The sequence below is a fragment of the Emys orbicularis genome, chromosome 5 (assembly GCF_028017835.1).
Source record: "Emys orbicularis isolate rEmyOrb1 chromosome 5, rEmyOrb1.hap1, whole genome shotgun sequence".
Taxonomy (NCBI): domain Eukaryota; kingdom Metazoa; phylum Chordata; order Testudines; family Emydidae; genus Emys; species Emys orbicularis.
The window spans coordinates 42,933,278-42,949,118 of NC_088687.1; the positions used below are offsets into that span (position 1 = coordinate 42,933,278).

Sequence of the window (15,841 nt, forward strand, 5' to 3'; positions counted from 1 at the left end):
CAACAAGCAAAATCCTTCAGCCCCCCCCAAGAAGATTTTTTTAAAAAGAAATGGGTCTATATCCTCAGCTGCAGTTAGGGAACACTAAGAAAAGTGGAGTGTGCAAAAGAGGCTTTGAGCCAGTTTTGCACTCATCCCCATCCCGAACCTCACTCTACATCAACCCAGTCCTGTATACTTTCATTTTCTGTCTAGATTGCTCTAACGTGTACCAGCTGTCAAGAGCTCCAATGGACTTGTCAAGGCACAGGGATATCCTATCCACTGCCCCTTCACAGGCCACAAGGGTGGAGCAAAGCATAAAGGTGCTACTAAGATGGCTTTATACCATCTGAATGAAGGATGGCATAGTGGCTGGAACATTAAACTGGCATTCAGGAAACCCTGGTTTAACTCCAAGCTCAGGTACATGCTTAAATGACTTGTACAAAGTTACAAGGAATTTACCCTGTTACAGGGGGAGTACTGAGGTACATGGATGTTGTGAGGATAAAGGAGCCAATCCAAAATCCACTGAAGTCAATAAATAGACTCCCATTGACTTCAATGGGCTTTGACTCAAGTGCCAAAATCCGTGACTGAGTGCCTCACAAGCAGTCAGATACTGTGACAAAAGCCATAGAAGTACTTGAATACAAAGATTCCCTCCACGCAGGGGAGGTCCTCTTGTGGCCACTTTTAGGGCAGCCTTGCACCAATGGAGTGGCAGAAAGCTTCCTTAGAAGGAGAGAATCCAGCCCATGATGTTTATTAGAAGAAAACAAAACAACAAATATCTCCAGAAGGACAGAGGAAAGGACTGCCAAGTAATTAGATTAGAATATGTGGCAAAAGAAAAGATAATTTAAGAATGGCAATTCAGAAACTCTGCTCCTCAGGTACAACTGATGTTTCTGTTGCAAGAGTAAAGCTCATCTGTGCAGGAGACAGAGCTCTCTTGGGGGCCAGTTCAAGACTGTGGAATGAACTCACACAAGAACCAAGCACCAACACAATCCTCACCATCTTCCACTCCAAGTGCAAGATGCACTTCTTAGAATGTGCCTTTCTTACAAACACATAGCAGTGTGTACATTTAAACAAACAAACAAAAACACTATACTTCACATACAATTCTTTCCCCATCCCCCACGTGTGAATGTAAAAGAGAACAAATTACACGTGACATTCATGTCACTTAATGCACTCTTGGAAGATGCTTATATATTACAATAATGAGGGTAGTAAAAGAATTCATATAAAACAGAATAGATACATCACATCAGAATCTAAGAGTGCTAGAAATGATAATTAAAATATATTGATGACATCTAGCTAACAGGTTACAATCCACATTTGATATAAATGTGTCCTGGAACATTAGTAAGGAGGTAGCAAATATATAAATCCTTTAATTGTGGTGTAGAAATCACAATTCTTAATTTGTAAATACATTTAGTCAATATATTTTGTTTTATAATATAACACCCAGCTCTTTGTATAGTCCTTTTCATCAGATAGCAAGGCACTTTACAAAGGTGAGCCATAACATTATCTCCATTTTACTGACGGGGAAACTGAGGCACAGAGGAAGTGACTTGTCCAAGATCACCCAGCAGGCCTATAGTAGAGCTGAGAATAGAAGCCAGGTCTTCTGAATCCCAGACTAGTTTATCATCAGCTAGGTCAGTGTTGTCTCCTCATTAAAATATTAAACTGTTGTACACTTAAAAATAACTAAAGATAAATACTTTTGCTGAGAATCTCAAACAGAAAAATTGTACATAAATATTAAACTTACAAGGGCTGCAATGGTGAGTGATTCTGTCAAGAAAAAGACTAGAGAATAAGTGAGTGCCTTATAGATCATCTCTTCTCCTTAACATGATCCTATTTGTGAGCTCTCATCTTTCCTGTGGCAACTATAGAACTTTGTGAATTTCCCAGATCACTGAGCACATAAGCAGCAGGTCAACAGTCCCACTGAGGAGGCTATTCACCTTCAGGTTAAGCATATGATCTTTTTCTTGCTTTTAGGTGACGCTTTTGACACTGTTCCACATGACATTCTCTTAAGCAAACTAGGGAAATGTGGTCTAGATGAAACTACTATAAAGTGGGTGCACAACTGGTTGAAAAAACATACCCAGAGTAGTTATCTGTGGTTCATGATCAAACTGGTAGATGTATCTAGTGGGGTCGCAGGGGGCTGGGTGCTGTCACTATTCAATCTTTTCATTAATGGCTTGGATAATGGAGTGGAAAGTATGCTTATAAAAAACTGCACATGACACCAAGCTGGGAGGGGTTGCAAACACTCTGGAGGACAGGATTAGAATTCAAAATGACTTTGACAAATTGGAGAATTGGTCTGAATTCAACAAGATGAAATTTAATAAAGCTGAGTGCAAGGTACTACACTTAGGAAAGAAAAATCAAATGCAGAAATACAAAATGGAGAATAATTATCCAGGTGGTGGTATTGCTAAAAAGAAGCTAGGGGTTATAGTTAGAGCCCTGTGCGGATTCAAAATTTGTATCTGCATCAAATCTGTTATCCGCAAACACGGTCTGTGGATATTCACAGATATGAAGTGGATATCCGTAGAGTTGCAGGGCTCTAGTTATAGTGGATTACAAATTGAATACGAGTCAACAATGTGATGCACTTCTAAAAAAGGCTAGTGTCATTCTGGGGTGTATTAACAGGAGTGCCATATGCCAGACACAGGAGGTAATTGTCCCACTTTACTTGGCACTGGTGAGGCCGCAGCTGGAGTAGTGTGTCGAATTCTGAACACCACACTTGAGAAAAGATATGGACAAACTAGAGTGTGTCCAGAGGAAAGCAACAACAAAAAAGATGAAAGAAAACCTCACCTATGAGGATAGGTTGAAAAAACTGGGCATGTTTAGTCTTGAGACAAGAAGACTAAATGGTCACCCGATAAAAAAGTCTTTATAACAACTTTAACGTACTTCAAGAGGACAATGATCAACTGTTCTCCATATAGAGCACGAAGTAATTGGCTTAATCTGCAGCAAGAGATATTTCAGTCAGATATTAGGAAAAGGGTAGCTAAGCTCTGGAATACTGAAGGAGTTTGTGGAAACCCCATCATGGAGATTTCTGAAGAACAGATTAGACAAACACCACTCAGGGATGATCTATGTTTCCTTGGTCCTGCCTCAATGCAGAGGGCTGGACTAGGTTACTCCTCGACATTCCTTCTAGTCTTACATTTCTATAGTTCTATGAATGGTTTAAGATTAAAAAAAAAAAAATCAAACTATGCATTTGATTTTATAAGTATGTAAATATATAGTCAAGCTTTAAAACTGAATTAATTTCCATTCCAAAATCTGAAACATTCTCCCCTTCTTGTTTCTAACTTCTGTTTCCTGGCACTTCTCTCCCTGCTTCATCCTTTTTGAAGGTACTCGGAGAAAGTCTCTGTTTCTAGACTCATTGGTGATTTCTTGGCTCCGCCTCTCTTTTTTCAAAATCAGAAGTCCATAAGTAAGGATGCTAGGCTTTCTCTCCCACACCACCCCACTTCTCTTCAGTGGCTTCCAGAGGCATCCAAGGTGAATATTTGTACAAGCAGCTATAAAGCAGGAGTTCTCATCAGCATCATGCAAGTGACCAAAAATTTCTCAGTGAACAACCAGTGGTCTGAAGACTACCATAAGTGGAGTGCCCCAAGGGTTGGTCCTGGGGCCGGTTTTGTTTAATATCTTTAGGATGGTGTGGACTGCACTCTCAGCAAGTTTGCAGATGACACTAAACTGGGAGGCGTGGTAGATACACTGGAGGGTAGGGATCGGATACAGAGGGACCTAGACAAATTAGAGTATTGGGCCAAGAAAAACCCGATGAGGTTCAACAAGGACAAGTGCAGAGTCCTGCACTTAGGACGGAAGAATCCTATGCACTGCTACAGACTAGGGACCGAATGGCTAGGTAGCAGTTCTGCAGAAAAGGACCTAGGGGTCACGGTGGACGAGAAGCTGGATATGAGTCAACAGTGTGCTCTTGTTGCCAAGAAGGCTAACGGCATTTTGGGCTGTATAAGTAGGGGCATTGCCAGCAGATCGAGGAACGTGATCATTCCCATTTATTCGACATTGGTGAGGCCTCATCTGGAATACTGTGTCCAGTTTTGGGCCCCACACTACAAGAAGGATGTAGAAAAATTGGAAAGCGTCCAGCGGAGGGCAACAAAAATGATTAGGGGTCTGGAGCGCATGACTTATGAGGAGAGGCTGAGGGAACTGGGATTGTTTAGTCTGCAGAAGAGAAGAATGAGGGGGGATTTGATAGCTGCTTTCAACTACCTGAAGGGAGGTTCCAAAGAGGATGGAGCTCGGCTGTTTTCAGTGGTGGCAGATGACAGAACAAGGAGCAATGGTCTCAAGTTGCAGTGGGGGAGGTCTAGGTTGGATATTAGGAAACACTATTTCACTAGGAGGGTGGTGAAGCACTGGAATGCGTTACCTAGGGAGGTGGTGGAATCTCCTTCCTTGAAGGTTTTTAAGGCCCGGCTTGACAAAGCCCTGGCTGGGATGATTTAGTTGGGAATTGGTCCTGCTTTGAGCAGGGGGTTGGACTAGATGACCTCCTGAGGTCCCTTCCAACCCTGATATTCTATGATTCTATGATATAAGAATCACTGGACTAGTCATTTTGCTCAAGTTAACACATTCAACCCACTCATTCAACCTGTGTGCACGAAAGCATAGCACAAGATACATATTTACATTTCCTAGATAAAACATGTTTTTGAAAAGTACAAGAAAATATTTTGTAGCATCTTTACCTTAAGCTCCAGTCTAGTAGTATTTGCTTGACATCGGTAAGTGGCAAGGAGAAAGTTGCTGTTTGGCTGTGAACAATTCAAAATGAAAAACATAAATAAATAAAAATATTTCTGAATTCATAAAAGTTTTGCATCAAAACTTTAGCAGCATAGTGACAGTTTTTGCTATCTATGAAAAACTGTTACATGAAAAGTAAACAAGTGAAATCCTGGTTCCACTGAAGTCAATAGCAAAACTGCCATTGACTTCAGTAGGGCCAGAATTTCACTCCATATTGTATTAGTAAATACCAGCTCTCTCTATAAAGATAAAAAATAGGAAATCTATTGAACGCTTTGGTAAAACTGAAAAGAAAATATATCTGAAAACTCCATTCTGCAAAATTAAAAGATACAATTATCTACCAGTTTCCCTGATATTGACTCGGCCCAGGATCTGACAAGCTAAATTATCCTAATTATGCAAAGAAAAATTAGTCAGAAAACACACTGTAGGCTAAACCAACATAAGCCAAAGTAATGATCACCCAGAATGATTAAGAAATTCAAAGCAAGCAGTTAATTTCAGTAATCTTAAGGATAAACCTTTGGACGTGCCAAATTAGTCACTAACAAACCAAAAATATTTAGAAGACAATTGTGGGGGGGAAAAAAAAAAAAAAAAGACTTCAAAAGATCTTCATAATGCTAATTTCATTTCTGAAATTATTTTTTAAGAAAACAGTATCTATAAAAATAATGTATTTAGTCAAACATGAGAATATCTGGAATACAGCGTTCTCATGATGCCAATTTTACATTTTAAAGATATACAGTAAGTACAGGTGAGTCGCATCATACACGCATTTAACTTACGTGAATTCAACTATACACGCTCGGCAAAAAAAAGAAAAACAACAAGACACCTGTAAATAGTGCAGGCGATTCCACCCAATGAGCGTATGCCCCAGAGTGAGCGTGAGATGGGAGACGTGAATCTGCTGTTCCCTCAGTCGGTCTCAGTTCCCGCGTGCCTCTCATAGTGTGAGCATCTCGCCGCGCTGAGTGTGAGTCTAGTGTTTAAAGATACGTATTTTTTGTACAACATGGCCCCTAAACGCAAGCCAACTACTTCATCTGGTGCTCAACCGAATAAACAGCGATCTGTTCCAACGCTAGAGGAAAAACTGGCTGTGTTGGACTTATTGAGAGACAGTATGTCGGTCTCCAACGTGGCGCGTAAATATGGCCGCAACGAATCTAGCATCCGTGCCATCAAGATTCAAGAGAGAGAAATTCGTCAAGCCGTAGCATCAAGTGCTCCAATAATTGCTAAGGTGACGAGCCAGGTGCGTGATAAGACTTTAGTGAAGACTGAAAAGGCATTAAACTTATGGCTGGAAGACATGAACCGTAAATGTTTGCCTATCGATGGCAATACGTTGCGAGAAAAGGCTCTTAGCCTCTACGTGCTGTTCAAACCTCCTGCCGAAGAGGGACAGCCTTCTGATGAGAAGGAATTCAAAGCCAGCCAAGGTTGGCTTAACAATTTTAGGAACCGCTTCAACCTCAAAAACGTGCAGACTACTGGTGAAGCTGCATCTGCCAATGAAGAGGCAGCAAAAGCCTACCCCGAACAATTAAAAAAAATCATAGAAGAAAAGGGCTATCTTCTGGAACAAGTTTTTAATGCTAACGAGACTGGGCTCTTCTGGGAAAAAATGCCCAACCGCACTTATATTTCGAAATCAGAAAGTCTTCAAAGACTAGCTTCAAAGCAGCTAAAGACCGTGTGACTGTGTTGTTCTGTGGCAATGCAGCTGGGCATTTAATAAAGCCGGGCTTGCTCTACAGGGCTGCAAATCCCTGTGCCCTAAAAGGCAAGAACAAAAAATCTCCTGCCTGTGTTCTGGCAATCAAATAAAAAAGGCTTGGGTGACGGCAGCATTATTTCTGGATTGGTTCCACAAGTGTTTCATTCCGGAGGTCAAGCGGTACCTCGAAGAGAAAGGACTTGACTTTAAAGTGTTGCTGATCGTAGACAATGCTCCTGGCCACCCTGCGGCACTCTGGTTTGCACATAACGACCTTGAAGTCATCTTTCTCCCCCCGCCCCTCCCCCAATACTACCTCCATCCTCCAACCTCTCGACCAAGGCGTGATTAGCTGTTTCAAGGCCACGTACACGAAGCTTACGTTCTCACGGATACGTAGCGCTACGGATGCTGATCCCAATCTTAATGTGATGGAGTGTTGGAAGTCCTTCAACATTGCCGATTGCATCACTTATATTAAACAGGCAATGGATGCAATCAAGCCTGAAACAGTCAATGCATGTTGGCGAAACCTATGGAAAGAATGTGTGAATGATTTTAAGGGTTTCCCGACCATTGACAAAGAAGTGAAATGCATCGTTCAGGTGACCACGCAAGTGGGTGGTGATGGCTTCGTCGACATCCTTGAGGAAGAAATTGAAGAATTAATTGAGAGCCACAGAGAAACATTGACTAACGAAGAGTTAGAGGAACTGCTAAAATCGTCTACAGAAGACGAAGATGATGATGACGAACAGGAAGAGCCAGCAAGTTGGAATCTTCATAAATTTGCTGAAGTGTTCCAAGCAGCGAAACACTTGAATGATTTAATTTCTGAATACGATCCCTCTATGGAACGAAGCCTCAAAATCACATGTAGTATTATGGACTATTTGAGACCGTATCAAGAAATGTCTCTTGAGCTGCTCAAGAGACAACAGCAACAGTTGCTGATCACCATGTTTTTCAAGGAAAAACAATCAGCAGCAGATGAGCCTACGCAATCAACTTCTCGAGCTGAACCAGAGCCAACCACTTCATCTACGACTCGCTCTCCGTCACCCAAGCTCTCCGACACCTCTGTGTCCTGGATCGACATCAAGCCCTGACGACCCCCTGTAATTCCCCCTGTAATTAAAAATACAGTACTGTAAAATTATATTTTGCATATGTACTCTATTATATACTGTACATTACTGTACACATTTATACATATTACTGTACAGGGTTGTATACACAAAACCATGTACAGTATACAGTACTGTACTTTATGGGCGATTTAAGGGATTTTCAAGGGTAATTTTGACTATACGGTATTTTCCCCATACGCGCTGACTTTAGAACCAAACCCCCGCGTAAGATGCGACTCGCCTGTATAAATATATAGTGCTCTTTGCCTAATAACTTTCAGTAAAGAAATATACTGGACCGAAAGTTGACGTCTATTATACACCTCTACCCCAATATAACGCGACCCAATGTAACACGAATTCTGATATAATGTGGTAAAGCAGTGCTCCAGGGGGCGGGGCTGCGCACTCTGGCGAATCAAAGTAAGTTCGATATAACGCCGTTTCAGCTATAATGCGGTAAGATTTTTTGGCTCCCGAGGACAGCATTATATCGAGGTAGAGGTGTACTACCAGCAAAACTGGATTTTCCAAAACTTCCTACCTCCCAACATTTTATTTAATTTCAGCCATTAAATAAATTATTGTAACTCCTAGGACTTTAAAGTATGAATCTGTAAATCCAAATTCTAATACATAGCAGTTAACAGCTTTCATCCAGTAGTCTCTATACAAGTATGATGATTAACTAATATCTTTACCTTTTTGTGTTACTTACTTCAGAATCACAGCCACTAAAACTAACAACAGCAGAATTTTTATCCACATCCAGTAGGTCTATTGGAACATCACTCTGTGCAGAACATTTAAGGGAAGAAGTGGGGGGAAAAAAGCATAAACTTCTGAATAGTTTCTAGTGTATATATCCTCTAATTATAATCAATTATATTAGTGAGGAAGATGCAATATAATTGTTTGATAATCTTAATTTGAGAAGGGTAAAAGATTAAATAGATGTTTAGCATATTTGTTAAATTTAAATCCCAGGACAATTTGGAGATCTTTATCTTCCAAGTCTATCTTATTTGTGATGTTTTAAACTTCATCTTGTAACTGGAGATTTGTTCTAATATTAGCTAATATAAGATGTATACCTTTGAAAAGATAAATAAAATAGCAAATGCATTAATTTCATGACTGGGATGCCTCTCTCTAATACACAGACTATTAAAGCTCATTCGGAAACAAAGTATCAAAATAGATCTGCATAAACTGCCTTTTTACTTTTTAAAATACTTTTTAAAAGTTGGACACAATTAACTTTTTTTGCTCTAGATTTGTTTCACCTGCTTTGAAGTGAGAACAGCCAGTATTTTGATATGGGAATGAAAAGGCTTTACAGTATTATGGTTTCTTTAAATTACTCTGGCTGAAATGCTATTTTTGTAGCTTCATATACAATTCTGTGAGCCACAATATCCCAGTGCTTCCAATGGAATAACAGCATTGTTGCATTGTCCAGTGTATACTGCTACTTTAGAACTCTAAAGCTGGTTTACACTTAAAACTTAGGTCAACATAGCTACGTCAGTCAGGGCTGTGAAAGATCCATACCCCAACTGACATAGCTAGGCCTACGTAACCCCCAGTATAAGAGGAAGCTAGGTTGATAGAAAACTGCTTCAGGACTGGTCTACACTGAAAACTTACATAAGCATAGCTATGTTTCTCAGGGGTGTAAAAAGTCGACACCCAGAGATATGTAGCTATGCCAACCTAACCCTGGTATAGACAGTACTAGGTTGACAGAAGAATTCTTCTGTCAACCTAGCTACCACCTCTTGGGGAGGTGGAATAACTACGGTGACGGGAGAATTCCTCCAACTGTAGTGAGTGTCTATGCTGAAGTAATACAGGGACACTGCTGCTCCGCAGCAGCTATGCCACTGTAGCATTTTAAGCGTAGATGTAGCCTTTCAGTGTAGGCCGCATCTACACTGTGGGGTTATGCCAACATAGCTATGCTAGTGTAGTCCCCATAATGTAGACAAACGCTAACCTCCGCATTAAATTCAAGCCTAAATCAATTAAGTTTAGCATTTAGTCATGATGTAACTGAGGCTATCTCTACACTAAAAACACTATAGCAGCACAGCTGCAGCTGTGCCAGTGTAGTGATTCAGTGTAGACACTACCTAAGCCAATGGGAGAACCCTCCCACTGGTGTAGGTAATCCACCTCCCTGAAAGGCGGTAGCTAGGTTGATGGAAGAATTCTTCTGCTGACCTAGTGCTGTCTATACTGGGGGTTAGGGTGGCATAGCTATGTCTTTCAGTGGTGTGGATTTTCTACAGTGCTGAGAGACATAGCTATGCCAGTGTAAGTGTATAGTGTAGACCAGCCCTGATTCAAAGGTGCCATTCAAGTGCAGACAACATTCAGCAAATTAGGCTCCATTTGATGAGTCAACCTACCATCAAAGAAGATGTTTCCACCAGACACCAATGAAAAAATGTCATGTCATTGTGTGTGTGTTTTTTTTAAAAAACCTGGCCAGCTTACCTATATTCAACTTCCCCTTAGCAAACACTTTATACAATTTTTCTCCCTGTATATGCCTCAAAGCTAGTTATCTTGGTACCTACTCCTTTGACTGTTAAAGATAACATTCACTCCAACTGACATGATAGAAGGAATAACTAATTTAAGATGGTTGTAGATGGGAAAAATATTTAGAAACAGCTATGTACAAATCAGATTTTCTTCTACATAATTACATCCTACCATCCTCCCCACCTGCAGGAACAGTAAATATTACAAGGGAACCTCACCTCAAGTATTGATTTTTTTTAAAAAGGAAAGGTGTATTTTGATAAGAATGTTCTAAAACAAATTACATTTTTAAATTTAGAGGAATCATTTCCACTGAAGACTCAGCAAAAGCAGAACCAGTTATAAGGTGAAATCCCAGTCCTACTGACATTAATAGGAGTTTTGCTACTGACTTCAATAAGGCCAGCATTTCACCCATAGAGTATTCCAAGAGCAACAGAAGATTCTGCTTTTGCCAAGTGCCTGAGAAAAAGAGAGAGGACCAGAAAACAAACAAACCTTGTTTTTGTTTTCCTTCTACAAACTGGGCCTCCTTTTGGAAGGGAGTCCAGCCTTACCACAGTCATACTTCAAATTCATGCTTTTACAAACTAGGATTGCATCCTGTGATCTAATCCAGGTTGATGGACCGTTACAACCCTGCCAAATCCCAGGCAGATGCCAACCCAGGCAGATCATATGGTAGGATTGTGACCTATAATGTTCTAATGCAACTTGGTCAGTACCGAGGACACCAAAGTGACCTACAGAACACCAACGTATCACAATTCATTACGAACACCACATTCAAGATTCTGAACTATATTTTTTATTATATTTGCTACACTTATTAAAAAAAGTGAAGCCCAAGAATAAACCCAGAAGTTCCACATCAGCCTGCTGATAATTGTATGCCATATGTCTGGTTTTTATTTTAGTATAAAATTATAATCTTCCACTACATTAAAAGTGTTTAAATTCTAGCTGTTCTTTAAGAGCACATGAAAAGTTTACAAACAATATTTTTTTCCAATAAGATATAAACTGCAGTTTTGTCTTATAACAATCTAGATATTTATAAAACCTGTATTTCAATACTGTTCTGAACCAGTATTAAAACAAACTGAAAGAGGCTTTTAGCATTAAAGAAGTCCTTTAAAACTGAACTTGTCAAATTAAAAAAAATATATTAATTCAGTAAGCAACAACCAGCTAACAGTGTTCTGGATCAAAAAATAAATGTTACAATTTTCTTCATTGTTTAGTTTTAAAGTCATACATTTTTGTTTGATTCCAGGTCTTAAAACATCACTCACCTGTACCAAAACATTATCTATTGCTGTCTGCACCTCTAAGATAAGACTGTAGCTGGCATCATCCTTATTTAATGTAAACTTGTCATTCACACTAAATGCAGGTACTGCTGAAAGAGCAGTACTGGACCGAGAAGACTGCTGGTATTTTTCACGTTCTTGCAAGACCTTTATCTGTAAATGTTCCAACTCATTCCTAAGAAAGAAAAACTGTCAGATGTAAAAATAAAATCCTGAAGGTAACTTTTTCACAGAGATGCCCTAGAAACTCAATCTACTGTTTCTGCAAAGTGACTCTCTTCCTCATTTTTTCCCCAGTTAGGACAAAGAGGAATAAAATCACAAACCACCCTTCCACAGATATCATATAGCAAAGCATTTTTTTCCAAACATCATCTAAATTACAAAATAAGGAAATGTACATGTTACAACAATATATTTTTCTTTTTAAGAGTAGAGAGATTTCAAGAGGATATAGGAAGGAGAACAAAATTTCCTCCAACGATAAATTCCTGATGTGAAATCTCAATGACCACTACATATTAATATTCAGTATCCTCCTTTGATAACATGTGAAATATTGTTACTGCTTTTGGATCTACACAGCTACTCAAAGTTTGGGGCCTTAGGGATGTCCCACTTGGGAGCAGAACTTGACAGTGGAGTCTGGTGATTTCTTGTTTATTCACAAGGAATGTACAAAATCCTGCTTCTCTGAATGCAGGAGGGACCAAAATCAAAAGAAGCCGTTTTGTAGCTTACAGGCTCAAGCTTTGTTCAGCCAGCATCCTTGACCCAAACCTCTCTCTAGGTTTCTTCAGGGTTGCACTGTGTTTACAGGCTACTGTTCAGCTTTCTTACTCTTACCTTCTTACACACATGCACGCACACACGCACACCCCTTATCCAAGTAAGGGCTCAGCAAAGCCTCTCTGCCCAGTCAGTCCAAAACTTCTGGGTAGTTTCATACCCCCTTTTTTTTAGGTGGGTGGCTGTGATTAACTTACCCTGATAGTTAAGTTAATTGAAGGACATGTTGTGACAGACAATATCCCTATGTTCTTCCTTTTTACAAAACTATGATAAATTTTGTACAAAGTATGCCTTGTGAGCTATCATTTGAGAACTCATAATCTGCTGAACATTACTGTCCTGGTAAAATATGTATGGCAACATTGTAAGTAAAGTTACAAGATTCTACTGTATAACATTGCTGTGACATGTTCCAAAGTTAGATAAACAGGCCCAAACCATTTCTTCAGAATATGCAAAAAAGACACACTGATGCCGCAGCCAGGTAGTGTAGTAGGGCAATGTGAAAGCAAATCAAAGAAGAGTGAAACTGACTATACAATCAGGGCCGGCTCCAGGGTTTTTGCCGCCCCAAGCGGCGCAAAAAAAAAAAAAAAAAAAGCCGCGATCGCGATCTGCGGCGGCAACTAGGCGGGAGGTCTTTCGCTCCGATCGGGAGTGAGGGACCGTCCGCCGAATTGCCGCCGAATAGCTGGACGTGCCGCCCCTCTCCGGAGTGGCCGCCCCAAGCACCTGCTTGGCAAGCTGGTGCCTGGAGCCGGCCCTGTATACAATGTGCTATGCAGTGTTGTTGTGGAGAGAACTCCCTCTTCTGGCCTTCAAACAACCCCCCAACCTCATCAGATGCAAGCTCCCCACAGACCAGAACACACCAACTCAAAGTGCACCAGACCCTGCCAGAAAAACAGATGCAAAACCTGCAGCCATATCTCCACTGCTAAAATGATCAACACCCTCCCCCCAACACACCTTTCAAGATCCCTGGGTCCTACACATGCATATAACAACATGTGGTGTACCTCAGCCAGTGCACTAAATGCCCCGCAACAAATATGTGGATGAAACCAGACAATCGCTATTCTTTTGAATGAGCTCACACACAAGAAAACAATAAAAGACAAAACACAAGGCAATCACTCGTATCTGACTTCATCCTCAAAGGAAACTTGCACAACACTTTCAAAAGATGAGCCTGGGTACTTAAATTCATAACTTTGCTAAACACTAAGAATCATGGCTTTAAGAAAGACACTGGATTTATGGTTTATTACAACAATCTGCAACCCACTAACCCTCCTTTTTGTCCTATAACTACAGAGCTGTTAACAGGCCACTTCACCTTGAATGGTCCCTTAGAATATGTGCTAAACTATCTATTCCATCTTGTATTTAGCTGTGACACTTTCAGTACCTTTTCCAGACCTGAAGAAGAACTCTCTGTAGCTCTAAAGCAGTGGTTCTCAAACTTTTGTACTGGTGACCCCTTTCACATAGCAAGCCTCTGAGTGCGACCCCCCTAATAAATTAAAAATACTTTAAAATATATTTAACACCATTATAAATGTTGGAGGCAAAGCACGGTTTGGGGTAGAAGCCGGCAGCTCGCAACCCCCCCATGTAATAACCTCACGATCCCCTGAGGTGTCCCGACCCCCAGCTTGAGAATCCCTGCTCTAAAGCTTGTATCTCTCAGCAACAGAAGTCAGTCCAATAAAAGATATTACCTCACCCACTGTCTCTCTCTCTATGTTATGCCAGATGCAAAAAATAAACACACTAAATACCATACATATTTTCCCCTTTACAAATTTCTAGCCGTTTTGGTAGTTCCAGGGATAACACAAAAGTACGCATCACAAGCTGATAGCATTACTTTCATTTCCAGGGGATTACTCCCCCAGATCACCACAGTTTTAAACATAGGTCACATTTTATACTTAGCCTTCTTTACAATTTTCCTTTATTTAAGCTACCTTAAGGATGAAATCTTGTTCTGCATCTCTTGGCTTATCTTTAGTTCTCCACCAGATCCGCCTTCTCTATGGACAGGCTCTGTAGTCAGTCCTGTCACCCATCCTGAAAGAAACATACAAAGAACTATGAAATATTCCTTATAAACTACAAACAAGAAAGCATTTGAAAAGTCCTAACTGAGCCACACTGCCTTAACACTGTAGAACATAAGAGGCAGAATTGTCGAGAAGACAGGCAGTCAAGGTGTGGGCTCTATTCCCAGTTTTGATACTGATTCAGAACAATGGGGTTGGGCATGGATTTTCAGAGTTGAGCAATTTTGAGATCTGATGAAAAGTGCTAATAATGTGCTAATTAACTGTTGTACTACTTAATGTTGATCCTCTAACGGAGGTTCCAATGACACCATGGATAGTTCGTTTTTAAGGATAAAAATGCAGTAAAATGTTGTATAATGGACCAAGTATGCGGCTCAGCATAGGTACATGTACTTCTGTTTCTATATCTCTTTTAAATCAGTAGTGTTTTGCTTCATTTCACCATTTCACTATGGCATCCAGATTGGAACAAAGAGCACTTGATTTGGCTTTGTCTTGACACCCCAACTATGTTTATGTGGATTTGAATGGTTTCTAGATATTTTCAATGATTTCAGCCCCTTTAAAGGGGGAATAGTGACACAGTATTGTTACAAAATGTACCATGAAAACTAATGTACACGTCCAGTACAGTAGACGCTTGTTTGCAGCAACACCTTGTAAGTGCAAATGCTGCTTATGAGCAAAATTTCCCCTGGGAACACTTTCCCTACTGTGAATTGTCGATACTCCCCATAGCAGCAACAGCCACTTAGGGCTTGTCTACACTTACCGGAGGATCGACGCTGCGGCGATCGATGCACCGGCAATCGATTTAGTGGGTCTAGTGAAGACCCTCTAAATTGACTGCCGATCACTCTCCCGTTGACTCCTGTACTCCACCTGATCGAGAAGAGTAAGGGGAGTCGACGGGAGAGCATCTCCAGTCGACATCGCGTAGTGCGGACCCCGCGGTAAGTAGATCTAAGCTACGTCGATTTGAGTTACGCTATTCATGTAACTCAAATTGTGTAGCTTAGATCAACTTTTCTCTTTAGTGTAGACAAGGCCTTAGGAGCAACATAGCAAAAAGTTGTTACTAATGAGCGTCTCAAACCTCTCAGCCATTTTTCAAACAATAAAAAGCCTCAATCAAGGACTATGCATAAAAAAGCAGAAAATACATAAAATAAAAAAATGCTACAGTGCCAAATTCAAATCTATCATTTGCTGCTCTAAACATTATTTTTATGATCCACCAAACCTAATGTACTTTGCACTCCTACTGCAGTTTACCTTAGGAAGCCCACAGCTAGATATTTTCCTTCCTCCACCTCTTTCAGAGCTTGTCCAGAAAATCTTCTTATAGCTTCTGTGATCTTTACAGTAACATTATCACAGACAGTGAGG

At 40.4% G+C, this 15,841-nt stretch overlaps 1 protein-coding gene across 1 annotated transcript in view; it reads right to left on the bottom strand.

Annotated features, from left to right (window-relative positions):
• Positions 1 to 15,841, bottom strand: part of BBS7 (Bardet-Biedl syndrome 7) — a 46,151-nt gene that overhangs the window by 12,446 nt on the left and 17,864 nt on the right. The window contains exons 10-13 of the mRNA XM_065404632.1: positions 14,354 to 14,456; positions 11,571 to 11,763; positions 8,441 to 8,515; positions 4,800 to 4,865 (exon numbers count right to left, since the gene is read on the bottom strand). Coding sequence (XP_065260704.1) covers positions 4,800 to 4,865; positions 8,441 to 8,515; positions 11,571 to 11,763; positions 14,354 to 14,456 — 437 coding nt within the window. The remainder of the gene's footprint in view (positions 1 to 4,799; positions 4,866 to 8,440; positions 8,516 to 11,570; positions 11,764 to 14,353; positions 14,457 to 15,841) is intronic.